Below are 23575 nucleotides of genomic sequence, written 5' to 3' on the forward strand. Positions count from 1 at the left end.
GGCCCCTAACGTTCTGTCTGTCTTGCTTAGCTTGGCAGACCTCGACGTGTTTATAAGAAACAGTGAGAGCGGCTTGCTCAAGAAAGTCGAGAAGGGCGACTTCGGGGGACTGGTGGAGATTATGGGACACCTTGTGGCACTCAGAGAACGGCAAGGCAGCACCGACGAGATGTTTGAGCCCCTGAAGCAAACCATCGAGCTGCTGACGACCTACAGACAGGAGTTGCCGGAAACGGTGTTCAAGCAGCTGGAGGTCAGTGCCGAGTTCGTGTCTTCATAAAAGACCGAGAGGGAAAGTTTCAGGATTTCAGAGTGGGGTGAGGTGGGTTTAAATGAATGAAAAATGGGGCTCGGCGACGACCCAAGGCCCATGTTTTGGAATAGCATGTGTGATGTCTGATACGTGCTTGAAATCGACAGATAGGAAACAATATAAAGCTGGAGCTATATGGGAATATCAATTTAGATAGTGTTTTGTTTTGTTTTTTCCTTTTTCCAGAATTAGGAATGAGCCTATTTTATGATTCAGAGAAGAAGAAAAAAAGCAGGTCTGAGAAATGTTAAGATGTTATAAGAAGAAATGAGGGGCAGAGGAAATACCCCAGCACTCTGGAGAGTGTAGCAAAGGCAAGGATGGGTAGGTTAGAGCTGAGGCCAAGGACAGCGGTGTTGACTGGGGACTGGGTGGTAGTCAGAGGAGCAGGCAGCCAGGTAGACATGTCAAGGATGTGGGATGGAGAGTGGCCCAGTGGCACCAGGACATTGTCCCCTGGCACCGGAGCAGGGATGATGACCTCTGGGAACCGTCCGCTCCAGGCCGGGGGTGGGGAGCACCATGTGGGTCTGAGCACCCTGAGGTCTGCTTTGCAGGAGCTGCCTGAGAAATGGAGCAACATCAAAAAGCTGGCCGTGACGGTGCGGCAGCAGGTGGCCCCGCTGCAGGCTGGCGAGGTGGCCCGTCTCCGGCAGAGGTGCGCCGCCTTCGAGGTCCAACAGCAACAGTTCCGGGAGCGGTTCCACAAAGAAGCTCCCTTCAGGTACGGCCCCGCCGCCCCTGCCTCATGCCCTTGAAGCAAGCCAGCTTCCCGTCACCGACGGCGTCTCCTCTGGGTGTGCGTCTTCTCTTAGGGCACGGACGCGAGTCAGCGTGGGCAGAGCCCTGTCGTGGCCAGAGTGAGATGACCAAAGGCTACACACACACTTTGCCTTAAAAAAAAAATCTAGAATCTTCTGTTTGTCCAGGTCCATAAAGTGATTTAACGTGGCAAAATTACTAGAGGGTTTGAAAACGTAAATCTGACATGTAGCATTGAGTAAGGCTAGGTGTGCAGTGTGTCACTTTGATACTTTTATATACTGTGACGTGGTCGCCGAGGTGGCGATGTTCATCACACCGCACAGTCGTGGCACAGTGTTACTGTCTGTGCTCACTGTAGTCTGCGTTGTGCGCTTGCATTTCCGCGGCCTCCTGACTCCTCCGCACAGGCTGTACCCTGAAACAGTGCCACTGCCATCCCGTTCCCATCGCCTGGTAACCACCCTGTTACTCTCCGTTTTTACAGGTTTAACTTTTTTAGATCCTACCTGTAAGTGGTGTCATGCAGTGCTTGTCTTCCCCCCGAATTCTCTCCCTTAGTAAATGTGCTAAAGGTCCATCCGTGCTGTTGCAAATAGAAGGATACCCCCATCTCACAGCTGAGTAATATTCTAGTATGTCTGTTTCACATCTTTTCTGTATTCCTTCACTGACGGCGTTTGGGCGGTTTCCATACCGTGGTCGTTGTGAATAATGCTGCGATAAACAGGGGAGTGCTCGTGTCTCATTGACATCCTGGGTTCATCTCCCCTGGTGAAATACCCAGAATGGCTGGGCCGTATATGGTGGATCTGTATTGGTTTTCATAGTGGTTGGAACTCAAATGACTAGGATTTTACTACACTGTTAGTATCCTAAGTTTTCACAGACCCCTTGCAGTTTAAAAAATAGCTGATGTAATTTTAAATAGTTTTGGAAGGCATTTGGTAACTGAAAAGAAGGATTTGAGGTGAAAGATTTACTTCAGGCTGTGCATTCTCTGCTTAGTCATGCCCAGCGACTCCGCCGCTTGTGATTAGGGCTCTTCACAGAAACAAAACACCCGTAGGATGGGCACCCCGTTCAGGGGCTCCTTTCCCAGAGTCCCCCCCCCTCCGGGAGGCTCCCCGCCCACTGCCAGCACGGGGGCTCCCACCAGGAGAGCACGCGGGTTCTGAATGGGCCTGCGTCTGCTGATGAAATGGTCACTGTTCCCTCACTCAGCCCCACGATTTGCTTTCTGTTCCTCTAGCTGAGTCCCTTTCTGGCTCTCCTTGTGGACAGACAGGCTTGCAAGTCCCCGCACTTGAAAATACCCCCAGGAAGGAGGAAGGCACGTTTTCCTTTTCAAGGATTCCTTACCCACAGAAATACAAGGCTGAGAGATGCAGGTTAACACAACAAACAAAACAAAACAGCCTCACAACTCTATTGGAAGGAAATACAGCACAGTGACTAAGTACACGGACTTGGGGTTGAGGCCGCTAGTGTCTAATCTCAGGGCAACACTCCCTGTGCAGGTCAGGGAAACCACTCAGTATCCCTGGGCTCCCATTTCCGCCTCTGGTAAGCGGGGTTGATGATAACCTTTACCTCGTCAGGCTGCTGACGGGACGGAAGGAACAATCTGTGCGAGTGTCTGGCATAGCACCTAACACCAGGGTGACCAACCATCTTGGTTTTCCTGGGTTCTTCTAGTTGTAGCCTCGAAAGTCACACATCCAGGGGAGGGAAGACCCCCTGTTTCAGGCAAACCAAACTGTTGATTGTCCAACCTGGCCCGCAGTAAGAACCTACCTCTCCTTACTATTTACTCATCAAACATGCATTCAACAGCTACTACCTCCCAAACCTTACACTTGCAGCTACAGAAAACAAGATGAAATGGTAAGAGGCAGGGAAGGACACATGTGGAAACCATGCTTGAGAAATATACACAGCTCAGGCCTAGGACGCAGTGAGCTGCCACGAGCTCCACATCAGATCACCCGGGGACCAACCACGTCACACCCTCTGGGGTGACCGGCACCTGAGCATCCATCCTTTGTAAAGCTCCCCAAGTGAGCCCAGTGCACGGCCAAGTTTGTGACTGTTGCCCTCAGGGGAGTGACCGGTTCCTTTTCAAGCAGCCATGCCGGGCACGTGACTCCAGTTGAGTCTGTATCCTTGAGAGCGATCGCCAGGAGCTACGTCCTCGTTCCAAAGAAACATCTATTGCTCTAAACATTTGTGCAACTCCTCTGGGGACTTTTCTGTGAGAGTCTGAGGCACGCTGTTCTGACTCTCCTTTGGCATGCAAGCGAAGTTTTGAAATTCAGCACTGATGGTGCAGAGCCAAAGCTGATGAGGGAGCTGGTTACCAAGCTGGGCGTCCCGCTCCATGTTAGCAACAATCACACTGACTGCGGCAGCCTCGAAAAGAATGGCCCTGATACGGTTGCGTCAGCTGTCTCTCAAGAACATTTCGAGAAAGGAATTCCAAAGATGTTTGGTGAAATATCTCCCCAAACAGGCTTCTGAGACTGCATGAAAGGCAACAGCAACTTATTCGCTGGTGTGTTTTCACACGTCTGTGGAAATCTCGTGTCCCTCCCTCCTTCATAGTGGCATCGCGTATGTGTGCCCGATCAGCTGGTGTTGTTCCTCCGTTTGATAGCTGCATTGTCTTCTCTTTCTCCGCACCTGTATCTGCCAGCTAGGAGGACATCGCTGCTCTTTGCTGGGTTTTCCAAATTCACATCTGTTAATTTGACATGCAGATGAGTCTTTGCAAAAGATCACTTTGAAAAGAACCGCTCACAGCAGTGTGGAAAACCAAACGCTGCCGCAATTTTGATGTATTTCTCTTCTTGTCAAGAAAACCGTCAGGACTAGAGCAGAATTGTAGATGTATTGCTGAAGGGAATCTTAGTGGGTGTCAGCTCATGTTTTGTTTTGCTTCTTAGTTTGGTGTTTGTGAATGTGTGTTTAAAATTTGTAGGCACTGTGTGTGACAAATGAGTTTAATTCTGGCTCCTTCACTTTCAGATCCTTTATGAATTTCTAAAAGGCAGGCCCTGGTCCATTCCTCTGTGAATGCAAGTTTCTGTTTCTGATTCGATTGTCGGTTAGGCTCACATCGACCTTGGCTTTGAGGAGGAAAAAGAGTGAGTGTCTCATTAAGCCCTTGCAGTCTGACAGGTGCCGGCTGAAGTCAGGCTGCTCGGGCTGAGGTTCTTCATGTCCAAGCCAAGTTTTACTTTCTTTAGTGCTTAGCCCTCAGCTGTCAGCACCGTCTTCGCTGAGCACTCCCACTTCACAGCAGTTGGCTAAGTCATCCTTCTCAGATTCAAGAACTTTCCACAAATTTGAAAATTGGAGACGAGCACTTCCCTTTGAGTGACAGGAATGCTTCACTCATGCTTCTAGCTGCGTGTGCTCCCTTAGTCCTCCTGACCTTGAGCAGCGTCTTTCTGACCTTAAGAAATGACGCCATGGCTTAAGCTCTTCTCACCCACATCGGCAGCAAGGTACTTCAGAGATTTCTAAGCAAACGCATTCGACCCCTGTGAGTTCTAGCTCCGTGGAGACCACTGGTGTTCTCAGCTGGCTGGCAACCAGATTCTATGAAGAGTTGGGAGAACGTTCTTGGAGACAGTCTCTCTCACTGGGTTTTTCTGCATGACAACCAGCTAGCCCAGTGTGGCAGACACAAATGCTTACACTGCCTATTGTCTGTTGTCTGGAGAAAAGAGCTGTATTAGTCATTACATCTCCCAGGGACATAGTGATATCCTAAGACATGCCATTAGTTCAGCTTGACGCTGTTCTTCCAGTTAATCTGACTCATTCCCATGATTCAGGCTGCTACAGAGCAGAAGTTCTGGTCTTAACAGTGGAGTTAGCAAAACATGATGGAAGTGCTAGGATTTTAAGATAATATACATTTCCTGATCTCAAAGACTTACAGCCACAGGGACAATTTCAAAAAATGAGTAATTAGACATGTTCACTGGGTGCCAGCCCTAACCCCCACTGAGGGGGCAAGTCACACCTCCTATAGATGGTGCTTGAGCCAATAGGCAAATGAAAATCAGCCATTTGGAGGAAAGAGGTGTGGGGAGTGAGGATATTCTGGGCAAAGGCAGCAGAATATACAAAGGCACAGAAGGATGAAAACGTAAGAAATAGCACGTGTGTATGGCCGGAATGCAGGAACTGGGAGATGAGAATGGAGAAGTCCTTGTGCCCAGGTTCTGTCCGGGATCAGCTACTAAGGAGTCCGGATGCCGTGGTCTCGTGGCTGTGGAGAGCAGAGTGAGCTGAAACAGACTCACGGCCAGCTGCTCCAGGGAAGAGAGGATGTAAGAGAGGCTTGGGGGGAGGATCAGCAGGACTGACTAAGAGTGGGAGAGAAACAGGGAGGAGAATCTAGCATAATCCTCCACCTTCCAGTCTGGAAGGTATTGTTCCACGGCTCACTGAGATCGGGGGCCACAGGATGAGAGGAACTGAAAGATCACAGATTCAGCTCGGTGTCAGGCAGTCACTGTCACCATTCACTGGTGGGTCATCATTCACTGTCTATGCAGGTACGGCACTGAGGTTCACATTCACCAAGAATTAAGTCACTCAACCCCCCCCGCCCCGCCCCCGTTCATGTCTAGTCAGACCCGAGTCAGTCATTTCTCTAAGGTCACACGCATGAGCGCCGTGTTTCCATTTCTCTTCATTATGGTTTTATTCCTCCAGACTTGCCAGACATTTCTCTTTTAGATTAAAATACTTTTGCATTATTATTTTAATTTCAAAGACTTACGGCACCCTTTCCCCTTCTTACACTGTACTGCTCCCTCGGGGCCTGGAGAACTGCTCCGAGTTTATTAGGCACATCAGTCAGGCCTACGAGTATCCTGACAATTGGCACGTGAGTCTTGAAATGAGAAGAGACTTACCTGCCCTCATGGCTGGAGGTTCTTTTCGCTCCTTAGACCAAATTAATTTGTATGTGCGCTCAGCTACAGGAAATGACTGTCCACAAAAATTATGCCACAGGGTCGATGAAGTTTGGAATAGGTTTGACAGATTTATCACCTCTTCAAAATATTTGAGGAACCAGTACTGACTAAGAATGTTCAGATGGGCCGAGGAAAGAATGGTTAGAAAGATCATTTATTATCTTCTGTGTACAGCCCCCAACACCAGAATCATTCTTATCAGACCTAATAAATAATTCCTAAATCAAAGTTCATTAATACATTAAATAAAACATGGGCTTTTAGACTCATGGCTGATAGATTTTGTACTAACACCAAGAGGCTATTTACTTCTCAGGTTCACTCTAGTCAAGACAAAAAGCAGAACATACACGCTCCAACAGTTAGTCTTTGGAAATGAAGACTAAGCAGAAGGGCCACGGAGGAGTGGCAGTGTCTCCTGCGGGGCCACGTGCCGTGAGGAGAGCACCTCTCCTCTCTTCCAGGCCGTCTCTACCGCTCCTCTAGGGCAGAGCACTCCCTGCCTACACAGGCACAGGGCCCCGACACCTCCAGCCTCGTGTTTAGTTCGGAAGCACTTGGGAGCTGGAGAATAGCGAAGATGTTCAATGACGTTGAATCTCATTCTCATAAGATGTTAAATCAACAATCATTGCACGTGGGCCAAAACGTGTTTGAACAAGTGGGAATCGAACATAGCAAGCACCAAAGTCAATCTGGCACTAATTGCATGGTGTGCATAACTGTTGTCGTGCTGCACGATCATCGGGCTCAGGTGGTGAGCAGTCCAGGTAAATGGCTTTAGTCAGGAGTACTTCCCATCTGTCCAGTCCAATATTTCCAAAGACAGCTGAGAGAAGAGGCAGTTCAAGGAAAAGAGTTCACATGTCATTCTCTTCCTTTTACTTCCCCTCCATACCCCACCAACTAACATGCATGCGTGTACACCCACGCGCACGCGCATGCACATGTGTGCACACACACGAGGGGAGGAAATGGCCATCCTCTGGTCACTCCCTTCCACACAGCTTTCACCGTGATGGTGGACCCAGGATGCCCTGTTCGGATCTTAGAGGAACACAGTACTCACCCTGAAATCATGGCGTCCCCAATCTCTAGCCCTCCAAGCACGCGGAACCAAGAAGGCCTGCGTTCAGTGTTGGGGAGAACGGGATAAAGTGAGGTTCGGGGAGAACAATGAGAGGTTCCTTGAGCACGTGGGTTCCAGGCTCTCCTGACCAAAGCGCTGTTATCTGCCCATGGAGGTTCCTTTGCAGGTCAAGTTCTTATGCTGGAGGGGGGCTAGACCAGAAATGCAAGCCTGGGGGGCGCAGCACAAAGGAGGTTACCACTGGGGGATCGGGAGCACACGTGTGTCAGAAGCATCGGGGAGGAGGGGATGAGGAAACGTGAACTAGAACTGTAGCACTCGATACGGGGCTTACGGTCCAGTACAGGACCAGCGGCTGCCCTGGCGGCAGGGGCCAGAGAAGGGGGAAGGGCCGCCCGGAAGAGGGACTTGAGAAGACAGAAGCCTGCCCTGAGGCACATAGCGTAGGGCCTTGGTAAGGGCTCTGTGCTCAGTCTTCAACGGATTCTCAAACTGGGAGGTGCTGCTGCCTGACAGGGATGCAGGCCCAGAGACGGTGCCACCAACCTGGCACATTGAAACCACCTGGGGAGCTTAGAAAATGCCCTTCCCTGGGTCCCACCCCCAAAGATTCTGATTCAGTTGGACTGGGGAGAAGCTGGCACGGAAGTCATCTAAAGTGCCCCGGAGATGCTACCATGCAGCAGACGGAGAGCCACTGCCCCACACGGGCACTGCCAGGTGGGGTCCGGGCTGGGCCTCTGGGCGCCAGCTCTCTCACTGGAAGACTGCCTATGGCTGTCCCTCCCGGAAGGAGTTTTGACTTTACAGCACCTGCGGTGACAAGAGAGTGCTCTTTTATGTCAAGGGGTGTGGAAGCCAAGCGTGGGGAGGCGAAAAGGGGTGTTCCCCTCTACACCTGGGCGGGGAAGTCGGGGAAAGTAGAAGGTGAGAGAAGTCTCTTTACCTTCTCCCATGTGAAGAAAGGATCCAAGAATTGCCTTTCCCCCAACCTGTTATGCTCAATCTATTCCAATTTACTCTGTCTTTTTCTCCCAGGCTCTGGTGGAAGTTACTGCTCTTTGCTAAAATACGAAGCATTTAAAGATTTGAGCTGGTCTTATGTCGAAATGGGTGCCGTCTGCTACACTCACAAAGCGCACGCCTTGTGTTTTGTAGGTTTGATAGCCCCGACCCTCATCGGAGGCTGGATGCCAGGCACGCGGAGCTCCGGCGGATGGAATCCACCATGGCCTCCATTTCTGAGTCCGCCAGCCTGTTTGAGGTCAGCATTCCTGAGTGCAAGCAGCTGAAGCAGTGCCGGAGGGAGCTCCGCCAGCTGAAGGAGCTCTGGGACACAGCTGGCCTGGTGACCTCCAACATCCGTGCCTGGGAGACCACCCCGTGGAGGGACATCGACGTGGAGGCCATGGACTTGGAGTGCAAAAGGTTTACCAGGTACCTCCGGAGCCTCGACAAGGAGGTCAGGGCCTGGGATGCATTCACAGGCCTGGAAAGCACCGTGCTGAACACCCTGAGCTCCCTGAGGGCGGTGGCCGAGCTGCAGAACCCGGCCATCCGGGAGCGGCACTGGAGGCAGCTGATGCAGGCGACGGGCGTGAGCTTCACCATGGGCGAGGGCACCACCCTGGCACAGCTTCTGCAGCTCCAGCTGCACCGCTTTGAGGACGAGGTCCAGGGCATCGTGGACAAAGCTGTGAAGGAGATGGGGATGGAGAAGACCTTAAAGGAGCTGCAGACCACCTGGGCCAGCATGGAATTCCAGTACGAGCCCCACCTGCGGACCGACATCCCTCTGCTGCGTTCGGATGAGGAGCTCATCGAGGTTTTGGAGGATAACCAAGTCCAGCTTCAGAACCTGGTGATGTCCAAGTACATAGCGTTTTTCCTGGAGGAAGTGACAGGCTGGCAGAAGAAGCTGTCCACAGCCGACGCTGTCATCTCTATGTGGTTTGATGTGCAGCGAACATGGTCCCATCTGGAAAGCATATTCATTGGCTCTGAAGATATCCGGGCTCAGCTGCCCCAGGTACCTGCTCAGGAAATCCTGCTTTTCTGTTTCCTTACCTGAGTCCAGGGAAGAGCACCCAGTTCCTGCCTCCTCTAAGCCTTTCCCCTCTGCCCTCCTGCTTTGGCTTCACTCAGAGGCATCTCTGACAAACATGACCTTACCAGCCACCAGAGGTCAGGCAGAGGGAAAGTGTTGTAACCCAGGAGATCGACCACACTCAGACTCCATTTTTCAGTTTTTGGGGATGTTTTATTACCTGCGCAGGGACTGCAGCCAACCTACACAGAGGAGAACTGCAGCCCGGAGCTCAGGGGGAGGGCTGCTTATATAGGGCAGGGGTCATTCAAGAGTTTAGCAGAGCAAGCAAGCTGCTTGTACAGAAGCGGAGGCAGTTAGCGATAAGCAGGAGGGAACGGAGGGCGGAGGGAGCTGAGGCGAAAGGGAACTGGGTGAACTGGGTCAGCATACATCTGTCCTGCTATTCATTCCATTATCCAAGTTTTAAAAACAAACAAATTCGAGACAGATATCAGCGGTCAGTCAGGTGCAATACACACATGTTGAACAGTTACAGTTTTATGGGGTAAAGGGAGCTTCAGTTTCTCCCTATCAGTTTCTTTACAGAGCATGCAGGACACTCTGGCCTTGGGGCCGTTTCTGTCCTCCCTTTTCTTGAAGGATGTTGCTTTTCAAATTCCCAGTGAAGGTCAAACCTTGGTTAATTTTTATGGGGCTAAAGCCCTCTATAACATTCCCCATTGTTCGTCTTGCTGTCTCTGAGGTTGTTAATTAGGGCAGCTCAAAGACAAGTTGGATTCTAAGGACAGTGAGCTACAACAAAAGAGAGAAGGTGAAATGCACACCGATCGGTTGGTTCACAGATGGGGTGAGAAGGGAAAGAGAGGAGAACCTGTTTTTTTAAAAAGTTAATACAAGCCCTGACTGTTTTGGCTCAGTGGTTAGAGCGTCGGCCTGCGGTCCAGAGAGACCTGGGTTCGGTTCCCACTAAGGGCGCCTATCTCGGTTGCAGTTTGTCCCCGGCCCTGGTTGGGTCGTGCAGGAGGCAGCCACTCGATGTGTCCCTTTCACGTCGATGTTTCTCTCTCTCTCTCTCCCCCTCCGACTCTATCTGAGCAAAAAATGGAAAAATGTCCTCGGATGAGGATTAAAAAAAAAAGTAAATACAAGAAAAGAGATGAAAAGTATCATACTGCCACTTGGGAGGAGCTACTCCTGGGTTGCTCCACAGATCGTTACAATGCAGGTATAGACTAGCAGGGAGCACTTTTCCCAGGCAAACTCAAGTTCCTCCTCCGCGGTGAGCCACTCTGCAAACCTCTGGCTGTACCAGCTGCTAAATACCTCTCTGCAGCTAAACAGTGAACGATGGATTTCTCTAAAATATGTGTTCTCATTACTACCTTCCCTGTGGTTGATTGCCTCTTATCCTAATTATTGTGCCATTAACTTGCCTCCCTCTCAGTGGACTCTAATTCATTTAAAAACATTTTTTTTTTTTTTTTTTGGCAGACTTTCTGTATCTCTTCAGCACAGAAAGTTCTTTGCTTACAAATAGGTTCGAGTCCAAAATGTAACATGTGGTTCAGGCCCTGCTTAAAAATTAAAGCACATTTCGTTAAAACATTATATTTTTCAGGCCTTGCTTAAAAGTTAAAGCACATTTTATTAAAACATTATATTTTTTCCGACTCGTCCCGCAAAAGCATATGGAATGTAATAATGCAGATTAAAGGTTGTGCATTTGGAATGAGAAACAAAAGAAAACAATCCTGTTAGATCTGCTGTAATTCAGCCAAATTGAACAAGGCAGACTCTATTTCTCTCCGATGCCGTTGAGTGAGGAAGAACAGGTCTAATTAGAAGGACACAGGTGGAGACTTGGCGACTTTATAGGAAGCATTTGAGCACTTGCAATTAAACATAATAAAGAATTAGCATCATTAACTTCTCAACACAGGTTTGTTTTAAAATATGTAAATATACATTAATTTTCTTTGTATTAGCAATGCAATAACAGAGACTTTCAAAACAAAATCAGTCACAATCTTACACTCTGACTAGTAACTAATTGCATTCATTATGAATATTTCCCAACTTTTGTTCACATATGTACATATTTTTACATAATTGTTCTTGTTGTATTATGAACTATACGTTTTGTATTCGGCTCTTTTTATTTAAACGTTTATGCTAGATATTTCCGATACTTTCTCATCTTTAATTGGAACAAAATAGCTCACTGAGGAATCATAATTTGCTTACCCTGCCCTCTGGCTGGCGGCCTCCTTGGGAGAGGTCTGGATTACAGAGGTCGAGAGCAGACCAGGGCCATGGCATGGGGTGGGCTTGAGTCCTGGCTCTCCCAATTGTAGCTGAGGACCTTGAGCAGGTTACTGAGCCTCTCTCTGCCCTGGTTAAGTAAACTGGACTAACACTAATTCCTACTTTAGGAAATTAATTAAAATAGTATGCATAGCACATGCCATTATGATCGTTATTAGGCAATAATAATACCACAGCTCTTAGCAGATGCCAGGTATTGGGCTCAATTGCTTTGCACATCATATACTATGTCTCAGTCATGTCAGCAACACTGTGAGGGTGTGTGTATTTGGGGGAAACAATGATATCCAATTAACTTTGACATCACATTAGCTGAGGACAAATTTACCGTGGTTATAGCAGAAACTTGAGCACGGACCCTGAAGAAAGCATTGGATCCACTGTCTACTTGACTTAGGAATTGTGTGTTTTATGACAACAGCTCTCAAAGTGTGATTCAGTGACCTCTGAGGAGGTTCAGTGACTTTCAGGAGATCCTCAAAGTCAAACCTATCTCAATAAAAAGCGAAAGTGTTATTTGCTTTTTTACGCTCATTCTTCCATGAGTGTGACAGGAGTGTTCCAGAGGCCGCCTGACGTGTGCTCACCACCCACTGACTGCAGACTCAGGAGAGCCTGGCCGTGTTCTCGGGCACGCGTGACATGAAAAACTAGAAAAGGAAGTAAAACAGGGCTACTTCTTCTCTAAGTGATTTCGTTTTGGAAAATGTAATCATTTTAGATAAATGCATGTTATTTTGTCAACTAATAAGTTTAATATTGTTACTCTTTGGATGAATTAACAAGTATTTCAAAAATTTCTCAACTTTGAAATTTTTATAGCTTCTAGTGTGGAAGATACATTGATCGAAATAATAAGCCCTGGCCGGTTTGGTTCAGCGGTTAGAGTGTGGGCCTGCAGTCCTGAGAGACCCGGGTTCGGTTCCCGCTAAGGGCGCGTACCTCGGTTGCAGTTTGTCCCCGGCCCTGGTCGGCTGTGCGGGTGGCAGCCACTCGATGTGTTCCTTTCACATCGATGTTTCTCTCTCTCTCTCTGTTCCTCTCTCTCCCTCCCACTCTACCTGAACAAAAAATGGAAAAATGTCCTCGGGTGAGGATAAAAAAAAAAAAGAAATAATATGACCTATTACAAAGTGCTTTCACTCTTTACTCCAACAATTGTTTTTAAATGTAATACCAGCCCAGCCGGTGTGGCTCAGTGGTTGAGCACCGACCCATGCATCAAGAGGTTGCCAGTTCGATTCCCAGTCAGGGCACATGCTGGAGGCGGCCAATCTATGTTCTCTCTCGATGTTTCTATCTCTCTCTTTCTCCCTCTCCCTTCCTCTCTAAATAGCAATAAAGAAAAAAGAATTTTTTTTAAATAAATAAATGTAAGACCAACATGTTTGAGAACAGCTGTCTTAAGCTAATGATATTTCCTTCTTTGAGTCTTAGGACAACCTAGAAACAGTTTTTTTGTTTGTTTGTTTTTTTTCCCTGACTTGCTACATAAGGGGAGCTTCCTGGAAGGGAGGGGTGCAGTAGTTAATTTTTTTCTGCATTTTTATTTGCAGGATTCTGAAAGATTTGAAGGCATTGACAATGACTTTAAAGAGCTGGCATATGATGCTCAGAAAACTCCAAATGTAGTGGAAGCCACCAACAAGCCAGGTCTTTATGAAAAACTGGAGGATATTCAGAGCAGGTGATGTCTGCTTGCTGCCCCCTTTGTAAGGGAGGAGGAGGTCTTTCCTTCCCCTTCTGTGTCCGAGACCCTTACTTTATGTACCTGCCCAGGGGAGCGAGCATGCGGGCCTGTGTGCGGGCCTTGGTTTGCCTGTACACTGCGGGGTGTTATTAGAGGTGTGTGTTCCGATGGGAATGTAGCAGTGTGTGTTTGCAAATGGCCCTGCTCTGTTCTGCGTGTGCCCTACAGATTGCATATTTGTGCATGTAGGTGATGTCTGGTACCTGTGAGTCTAGGCAAACTTAGGAAGTTCTGTGTTTCTGCTCTTAGATTGCACCTGTGTGAGAAGGCCCTGGCGGAGTACCTGGACACCAAAAGGCTTGCCTTCCCTAGGTTTTACTTCCTCTCCTCTTCTGATCTGTTAGATATCCTTTCCAACGGCACAGCTCCGCAACAGGTAAGCCGAGGGAACGCTTGTGGAAACATCCAGAAGGACTGAGGCGCTCCCCGCAGAACTTCGTGCCCCCCTCTTCCCCGGGCAGCGTGCACATCCCGTCCTTGGTTGCCACCCGCATCTTCCCTAACTGCAGAGCTGCTTCGTTCCCACTGTCACTGCTTCTGCGCATGTGCCCCCTTCCCCCCGGGCTCCTGCTCCCCAGCGCAGGACTGGAGACACTTTGAAGGTGCAAAGCGGCTGCCTCTGGCCTGGCTCTGAAGAGAGATCCGGCCAAAAGGCAGAGCCAGGCCTTCCGCGGGGGTCGCAGTGGAAGCCTCCCTCAGCGCGGGGGGTGGGTTGTGGGGGGGAGGAGTGCGCGTGAGAAGCCCACCTTTGGGGTTCTGTTGCCTGTTGTAGCCCCTTATTAGCCATACAGTTTGTGCATATCCCTTCTTTGAAACAAACTTTTCTACCTGTAAAGTAGAAGAAGTGTTACAAGGTGTTTATTTTCATTTTTTTTAAAAGATTTTTTAAAATATTAAAGTAACTCATTCAAGCCCTGTTGGTATTCAGAGGTGTAATCAGTGGCTCTCAAACTCGAGAGTGTGTCAGAATCACCTGGAAGGCTTGTTAAAATACAGATTCCTAGGCCCGCCCCAGAGGGTCTGATTCAGTAGGTATGAATTTGCATTTCTAAGGATTTCCCAAGGGCTGCTGCTGCTCTGGGGACCACACTTTGAGGACCACTGCTATAGATCACAGAGCCGGGGTCTCAGAATGATTGGCAGGAGGGAGCCAGAGTGTCTCTACTGCTCCCTTAGATTCCCTCCTTCCCACCCAAGGAAGAGGTCAGGAGCTGTTAACCTTTCTCTTATTTTCCGTAGACTGAGGTCACAGTCGGATTCTTTGTTCAGAAGTTACTTGGATGAATTCTCTTTCTCCTTCAGTGTGATTTTGTTTTTCATTCAGAGTATGGTTGGGCTCTCTTTCCTTTCAGTTTTAAGGTTTTTGATCCTCGTTCATTTGATCGTTTGAAAATGTCACACTCTGAAAGTCAAACTGCACAAAGATGCGAGGTGCCCTTCCGTCCCCTCTTCCCCCATGCTGTCACGACCCCCTGCACCCCTCTGTAGGCAGCCCCTCCCATTAGGTTTCGGTTTACCTTCCCTATATTTATATTTGCAAAAATAAGCAGATGTCCATTTACACTTGTACATGTACATGTTCTTATTTCCTTTTCCGTCTTACACAATAGGTAGCATGCTTTTTTTTACTTATATATCCTGGAAACCACTCCTTATCAACTCAGAGATATCTCCTCTTTACTTTTACTTCTGCATCTTACCCCATGGACTGATATGCCGCAGTTTGGCCATACGTTGTTATAATATTACGCAATTAAAAATAATGCCGCACTGAATCCCCGGGGCCTTGGATTACTGGAGAGTTATCGTCCAGCTAAATTCCTAGGAGTAAGACTGCTGGGCCAAAGGTCCGTGATGCGTGATCTTGGCAGGTTTGCTCCACGTTCCTTTGCAGCAGTTGTATCGCATCCTTGGGCATCACCACCGGCAGTGGGCGAGAGCTTCTCCGACAGCCAAGAGATGGCACCCATGCATAAGCTTTCTGTCCTTGTCAGTAGCTGTCTAACTTGGAGAAATTACGTTTTTGTTGGTAAGGAGAATGTACTAAAGAGAGATTAATCCTGTCCGGCCAGTGTAGCTCAGTGATTGAGCGTCGACCCATGCACCAAGAGGTCACCAGTTCGATTCCTGGTCAGGGCACATGCCCAGGTTGTGGGCCCAATCCCCAGTGGGGGGCATGCAGGAGGCAGCCGATTGATGTTCTCTCTCACCTATGTTTCTATTTATCTCTCCCTCTCTCTCTAGAATCAATAAAGAAAAAATAATTTTTTTTTAAAAGAGAGATTAATCCTAATCATTCCATCCCTTCTTTTTTTCCCTATAGATTAAAATATTCTCAAAGTAATTCAGGCACAGTGGAGCTGAAATATTTACCTCATTAGCATTCTGTTTTGTAACTATTTGTTCATTCATTCGATGTGTAGGAGGAGGTCAAAGATCATTGCCAGACATTTTATACCTCTTATTCACGACTTACTCATTCTTAAGTATTTTTTTTTTTAATTTCTCTCTTGGTTTGAATAAATCTTTAAGTGGTTTCCCACCCCTCCCACCCCGAGACAAAGCATGACAGACCAATTCCCAACTCCTTCAGCATCTGTGACTGTGAGTTTCACACCTGAGGGGTTCAGTGGCTGGGATTGCAATCCCTGAGCCACAGTGTATTTCCCTCCTGTGTGCTTAGTTAGCTCTGCCGGTTCTGGTACCGAGAAGTCATCCAAGACCTGCCTGCTTGTTCTCCAACCATTCCAGGGTAGGCTGACATCTTCCTACCTGGATCTCTAAGAGATGAAAATTTAAATTGAATTTTAATTTTAGAAAACATGTTTCATTAATTTTTTCAAAACATAATGAGGTGTTTTTTTCCCCTACTTGAAAACCAAGTCTTTCATTACGCTTAAAAACTTTTCTTTCAGTAAGTTAAAATTCTGTTTTCTCTGTGCTATATGGATTAGCTTTATATAGTCATACATATTTTCATATATTTATACACTTTCGTACATATTTTTTAGCTCTTTGTCCTCTTCCTTGGAATTCTGCAATACTGTTTCAAATGTACCCACCCTGTTTGATTCGCTATGTTAATCAGCCCTTTAATATTGTTAATATTGTTACAAACTGTGCTGTGTCATTTGTTGGTTTCCTTATTTTATTTTTCTACCTCTACCTTCTCATCTTATCTTTCACCTCATATTTCAGTTCTCATGTTTCTTTCACTTAATTGAAAACAATACAAGATGACCTTGTTCATAATGATTTCTGTTTCCTTCATTAAAGCTTCATACACACACACGCACGCACACATATGCACACACACAGACACACGTATGCACACACACTTGTGCACACACATACCCTTACTCTATATTTTGAGTCCTATTTTCTCCTCCTTTTAAGTTGCAGGATAATTTCATAGGTCCCATGTTGGTTGTTTGTTTAATCTGTTATTTGTTCTTGGATTTAAAAAAAGAAATAGGTTCATCCTATCAAGGTATTTGTTCCAAGTCACTATAATCTTGAATACCTTCACAGTCTACCTAAATATGCAAAAGTTTTCACCTTGTCTCATAAGCTAGTGAGCTGGTTACTGTAAATTTAAAACTACACTCAGGGTACTAGCAGCCTGAAGGACCGTATCTTTCAAAAACCTCTATCAGAGAACAGTTTTCTCTTTACTGCTTCTCCTTCAGCCTGCTGTCCCTCGCCCCAGACACAGTGTGGCTCTGTGTAGCCTTCCTTCTGGAGAATGTGCCCAGGGCACCCCTGGGAAGGCCCTCCATATCACGGGGCACCAGGCTAGAGAGATGCCTGGCACCCCCAGGCCTTCTGCTTGGGATGAGCGTGCCTGCCTCACTTTAGACCCTCCAGATGTCGGTCAGCTTCACCACAGTGCTTCCAGCCACCGGGTGAAACCTTCCGTGGACTCCAGATCCACGGGTTAACATTCTTCTGCAGACTACATTGCGCCTCTCCTGCCCCACGGTAGTATTTTCATAGGAAGGTGGTTTATTGAATTAATCATTTTTTCCCCCTTCAATATGGCCCCATCTGTAGTAGATTATGTAGAAATTAATCAAACTTTGGTGATGCCATTGGATTGGTTTGTAGCTAACACACTACTACTACAGTGATACCTCGGTTCTCGAACGCCTCGGTTTTCGACCAAATCGGTATTCGACCAGGAGATTCGAGAAACTTTTGTCTCGGAATCCGAACAAATATTTGGAACTCGAACTTCCGAGATGAGCCGAGTTGAGCCGAATGGCGTTCATTCGGCCCAGCGCGCCTTGCTTGCGTCATCAGTGTGAGTGCAGAGAGAGAGTCACGCTTTGTGGAGTCACGCTTTCCTATTGGGTTTCATTGCTTCGGTTCTCGAACAATTCGGTTCTCGACCGTCCTCCTGGAACGAATTATGTTCGAGAACCGAGGTATCACTGTATATTCCTCCAGTCACTTCTACCCAATTTAGTCAGGTCCCATCCTCACATCACCATCATTCCCTCCAGCTTCCTTCTAAATGTTTGGTACCCAACCTTCTAATAGTTATCCCATACTAGACCTCTAAACAATCCTAACAAGCAACTTCCTGGACATCTTCTCTCGTCCTTCGACATGGTTTCTCTCCGTAGGTTCAACGCCACCTCTCCAAACTCTTTGACAACATGGCCAAGATGCAGTTCCAGCCCGACGCCAGTGGGAAGCCAGCCAAGATAAGCGTGGGCATGTACAGCAAGGAGGAAGAGTACGTGGCCTTCAGCACGCCCTGCGACTGCAGCGGGCAGGTAATGCAAACGTCCTTCCTCCGCCCGCCTTCCTCTCTCAGGTGTCTGCACTCCCAGTGGGCACATCGGCCTTCAGGATGGCCTTTCGACCTCGGGCCAGACCTGCTGTGTGCGCCCGGGGTCCCCCAGCTTCCATTGTTCTGATGCGGCCTCAGAGCAGCTTCTGTTGCCTGCTTTCCTCTCCCTGGGAAGGACACGTGTCAATATTCACACATCTTCCCTAACCAAAGACCCGTGCCGAGAGAAGGAAAATGCACATAAATAGCTCCCTGAGTCGATGAGGAAAGATTGGAAATGATTAGCGGTGCCGGGAGACTTTGACATGACATCCCCTGGAGCCCCCCACAGGGAACCAGAGACACTGGCATCTGCCCCAGGAGAAAACATCCTCTAAAATCAACCGTTTTCCTGAGATGGCACTTCTCTGTACAAATGCGTCCCTGAGTTGTTTCCCCAACAACCATACCCCTTGGAGAGCCAGCTGCCCCCTGCTCCAGGCACTGTCCCTGCAGACCTCTGTGTATAAGTCCAGAAACACAAAGCACGGGACAGTTCCCTCCTCCAGCCTCCTTCCCATCCTTCCCCGTTACCACGAAGACACAAGCCCTTCTGCGATCACTATCCAAAAGATCCAACCACGCACTGTCCCTGCAGGTTCTCATCTAGTCCGAGTAACAGCTGGAGAAAACGTCTTTCGTAGAGTTCCACCTCCATGCACGTGTGCCTTGGAGAGCAGTTCTAGTGTGACCATGCCCAGACATTCTGTTTGACGAGAGGGGCCCTGGGGTTTGGTTCAGGGTGTGCTCTGTTTTGTGTGCTCAGCATGGACGAGGTTATGAGAATCCACTGACTTTACACCCACCTGCACCCGATTAGGATTTCCTGTGTGAACGCTGGATGGCCGCCCCCCAGGTCCCTTAGCCTGCTGCTGTCCTGTGTGTTCCAGTGAGCACACCCCTGTCATTATGGTCGGTGAGCCCGGTTCTCACCCATCGCCGTCCTGGGTTACACAAAGGAAACGTCTCCCCAGCGGCAGCCGCTGGGGTCGTATGTCCCTCGGCTCCTCGGTCTTCACTCCGCAGGCCGAGAGGAAGAAAACAGGCAGCACAGATCCGGTCTTCCCAGGAGCGGGGTCTGATCCGGAGGTCTCCTTGCAGGTGGAAACATGGCTGGCCCGCGTGCTGGCTCACATGAGGGCCACCGTGAGGCACGAGCTGGCAGGAGGCGTGAGCGCCTACGAGGACACGCCGAGGGAGCAGTGGCTCTTCGACTACCCAGCGCAGGTGCCCTCCTCGCCGCCCCCGCGCCCCCGCGTCCCTGCATCCGCGGGCGCTCCTGCTCGCGGCCTCCCGCCTGCAGGGGCCACCACACAGCAAGCCCACCGCCTCACAGTCAGGAGAAGCGGGTCTGCGAGGGGTCAGCAGGAGGGAGGAAGAGTGTCAGCCGTGGCCTCATTCACCCAAACCTCGGAAAGGGAAGGGTGGTTGTGTCTACCCTCACTGGCGCCGTGGGGAGGAAACGCACTCAGTTCAGCTCGTTGACCCAGACAGCTTTGTGCCCAGCTCTTTGCCGAGTTCGGGGACCCCAAAGGGGACAAGACAGTGAAGCAGCCTGCTGGAGGTGACAGACAGCGTTTCTTACTGATGGGCTGGAGTGATGACAAAGAGGTCCCGGGAGCCCTGGGAACATACCGCTCGGTCGTGGGGTGTGGGGACCACCTCCTCGAGGATATGGTGTTTAAGCTGAGATCTGAGCTAGGAGATTACAAGCGAGTGGAGGGGAGAGCGACCAGGCACGAGGACAAGCATGGGCGCAGTCTCAGCAGCCGGGGGAGCAGAGTGCATTGAGGGAAGCCAGCGTTGCTGAGTGGGGCTGAAGCAGGAGAAGGGGCGCGGATGGATTCCGGAGAGGACACGGGCCGGTTCTTACCAGCCACGTTAGGGAGTCTGACTGATTCTAAGTCACGTCCGAATTCTTTGGCAGGTTCTCAGGAGGGTGATAGGAGAGGGGAGAATTAATGAGAATTTTTTAAAACGACTCTGGCTGCAATACCCCACTCCTCCGTCCCCCTGTGGGCGGCACGGCACCAGTGCTGATGTATCTGGGGTTGCAGACATTGGGTGGGAATCGCAGTCATAGGAGTAGGTGAGGTTGCTCTTGGAAGATACGTCGACTAAGATCAGAATGTAGAACAAACCCTTGAGCTTCACTGGGAGTCGGAGTAGGCAGGGAGGAGCCAGAAAAGCAGAGTGAGCAGCGGTTCCTTTTAGGGTCGCAGGAAAACCAGGAAACCGCAATCATGGAAACCAAAAGCCAGAGGTCCACTATGCCCTGCCCTTCTGAGAAAGAGGCCGAGGCGTATCTGTGACCCTGGGGAGGCCGTTCCAGTGGAGTGGTGGGGACGAGGCACGTTGCCGGGGGTGCGAAGTGAGGACAGGTGGGGAATGTCGGCAGCCTTGTGACAGCGAGGAGACAGGAGGGCTCAGTCAGCACGGCACGAAGGAAGGGGCGCTTATAACAGCACAGCGGGCACGTCACATTCAAACCCTCCCCGCAGAATCCCAGTGCGGGACTCCTCTAACAAGATCCGGTGTGTCTAATCCAAAGGCAAGCAGAGACACCAGGGAACGGAACTTGCATGCAGCATACTCTTTATTTCTCAGAGGGAATGGTTCCCGTCAGCGTTCTCTGTTTACCGAACCAGAATTTTGAGGCAGGGACGTGGGCTGCCTGCATTACGATATCACCTAGAGCAGGGTCTCCAGCCCTACAGGTGGTCAGCGTATCGCAATTGTCCACCATGAAGAACCAAAGCCATGCGTTTCTTCATGCTAAGTTTCCCCGTAAACAGAAGAAGTGCTCATTTGAATTCCCTTTCCCACTTATTTATTTTGAATTTCTGATAAATGCAAATCATGTCATCACACTGAATTTTGGTATCGTTCACCTTGACCTTCCAGAGTAGGCAACTTAACATGATAGGTTTGAAGCAATGAAAAAATGTAGTGACAAATATTGTGGAAAAGCAAAATATGCCACGAATAATCAGCAGTGGCTCAGCCACTGGAACACTCGGACCCTGAGAGGTTCCAGAGTGGCCGGGCCGAGGCCGAGTGTGGTGGAGACATCCCGCCAACACCGTCACCCTCCTGGGCACAGAGCGGATGCTGCAAATGGAAGGACCAGTGTAGCAGTTTCCAAAAGGCACTGACATTAACTAGAGTCGGTCTTCGGTTGTTCTCAACCAAACGGTACAATTTTCAGGTGCAGGAAGTGCTTTTCCCACTGTGCTGTGACCCCTTCTCATCTCCAAGGATTTAGACCAGAGATTTTCGACCCGTGTGCCCAGCTCCCTGGTGGCCCATGAGCACTTTTAAAACATGCAGCACCTGACTCTGTAGTCAGGACCACTGACCACTTTTCCCTTAGACTGTTAAAAAAATAAATTAAAAAAATAAATAACAACAGCCAACACAATAGCCATCCAGAGTGAATGAATCAAAATCGTACCTTTTTTTTTTTGTCTAATCAGCAAAAAGGTATGTGTTGGTGTGTCGCAGAATGTCAGTAATTAGTTGACGCCCGTGAGGTGCGATGGCTGAGAGCGCTGGTCAGAGGCAGGTGGCGCACAGTCCCTCTGGGGGAGGCGGACCGGGCGTCACTCTCACATTCGGAGCCCTGGCCACGTGAGGAGTGGGCTGGTTTTGGAGACGGTCCTGGGGATGGCTTGACTGAGTGACTCTTGGTGCCACAGGTGGCCCTGACCTGCACGCAGATCTGGTGGACCACAGAGGTGGGCATGGCATTTGCCAGGCTGGAGGAAGGCTACGAGAGTGCCCTGAAAGACTATCACAAGAAGCAAGTAGCCCAGCTCAAGGCCCTCATCACCATGCTGGTTGGCCAGCTCTGCCCCGGCGACCGGCAGAAGGTCATGACCGTGTGCACCATCGATGTGCACGCCCGGGATGTGGTGGCCAAGATGATTGCTCAGAAGGTGAGTCCCACACATCCAGGAGCGCCCCTCTGTGGGCACAGGAATTTGGGGGTTAGGAAGAAGCTCACATATCGTCAGAGCACAGGGGCCCAGACTCCAAATGGCCAGAGAACTGGGAGAGGGTCATGGTGCCTGCTCCGGCCTTTCCCAACCCCCACAGGACAGTGCGGCCAGAGCAGCTCATGCTTTCCGTGCTGTGCGGGGCACAGTGTGCTGTACTCTGTTTTTTTTTTTTAATTTATTTTTGTTACAGATGTTTCTCCTTTTTCCCCCACTGATTTCCCCCTCCCCATCCCTGTCCCCAGCTTTGTTGCCCATGTCCACTGTTCATGCACACATGCATATAAGTTCTGTGGTTTATCTCTCCCCCACCACCTCTTCTGGGGATTGTCAGTCTGTACCCCACTTCCACGTCTCTGGGACTACCCCATTCCTCAGACTGTTATATTCATTATATTCCACAAATAAGTGAGATCATATGATACTTGTCTTTCTCTGTTTGGCTTGTTTCGCTTAGGATAATACTTTCCAGATCCCTCCATGTCATCTCAAAAAATAAGAGATCTTTCTTTCTTACAGCTGCATAGTACTCCATTGTGTATATGTACCACTGCTTTTTTATACATTTGTCTGCTGATGGACATTTGGGCTGTTTCCAGATCTTAGCTACTGTAAATAGTGCTGCTATGAACATGGGGTACATATATTCTTTCTGATTGGTGTTTCAGGCTTCTTAGGGTATATTCCTAGAATGGGATCACTGGGTCAAATGGAAGTTCAATTTTTAATTTTTTGAGGTAACACCATAGTGTTTTCCATAGTGGCTGCACCAGTCTGCATTCCCACCAGCAGTGTACTAGAGTCCCCTTTTCTCCACACCCTCGCCAACACTTGTTCTTTGATGATTTGTTGATGGCGACCATTCTGACAGGTGTGAGGTGATACCTCATAGTTGTTTTAATTTGCATCACTCTGATGATTAGTGATGTTGAGTATTTCTTCATATGTCTCTTAGCCATTTGTATGTCCTGTATGGAGAGGTGTCTATTTAGTTCCTCTGGCCATTTTTTAATTGGGTTCTTTGTCTTCCTTTTGTTGAATTGTATGAGCACTCTATATATATATTGGAAATTAACCCCTTGTCTGATGTATCTTTGACAGTTATGCTCTCCCATACAGTAGGTTGCCTTTCCATTTGGGTGGTTATTTCTTTTGCTGTGCAGAAGCTTTTGAGTTTGATGTAGTCCCATGTGTTCATTTTTTCCTTCGTTTCTGTTGCCTTAGGTGATGTATCAGTGAAAATTCTGATGCATATGATGTCTGAACTTGTGTTGCCTACAGTTTCTTCTAGGATTTTTATGGATTCACGAGTCACATTTCAGTCTTTTATCTATTTTGAGTTTATTCTTATGTATGGTGTAAGTTGATGGTCTAGTTTCATTTTTTTGCATGTACCTGTCCAATTTTTCCAACACCATTTATTAAAGAAGCTGTCCTTACTCCACTGTATGCT

The 23575-nt window shown here is 48.8% G+C and overlaps 1 protein-coding gene across 2 annotated transcripts in view; it reads left to right on the forward strand.

Moving 5' to 3' along the window:
- The window catches only part of DNAH9 (dynein axonemal heavy chain 9), a 354158-nt gene that overhangs the window by 68171 nt on the left and 262412 nt on the right, over positions 1-23575 (forward strand). For both annotated transcript variants that reach the window (XM_036268293.1, XM_036268294.1), the window contains exons 18-25: positions 31-253; positions 871-1037; positions 8321-9191; positions 13094-13224; positions 13537-13663; positions 17916-18068; positions 19226-19351; positions 21823-22062. In XM_036268293.1, coding sequence (XP_036124186.1) covers positions 31-253; positions 871-1037; positions 8321-9191; positions 13094-13224; positions 13537-13663; positions 17916-18068; positions 19226-19351; positions 21823-22062 — 2038 coding nt within the window. The remainder of the gene's footprint in view (positions 1-30; positions 254-870; positions 1038-8320; positions 9192-13093; positions 13225-13536; positions 13664-17915; positions 18069-19225; positions 19352-21822; positions 22063-23575) is intronic.

This window comes from Molossus molossus, unplaced genomic scaffold (genome assembly GCF_014108415.1).
Source record: "Molossus molossus isolate mMolMol1 unplaced genomic scaffold, mMolMol1.p scaffold_m16_p_19, whole genome shotgun sequence".
NCBI classification, from domain to species: Eukaryota; Metazoa; Chordata; class Mammalia; order Chiroptera; family Molossidae; genus Molossus; species Molossus molossus.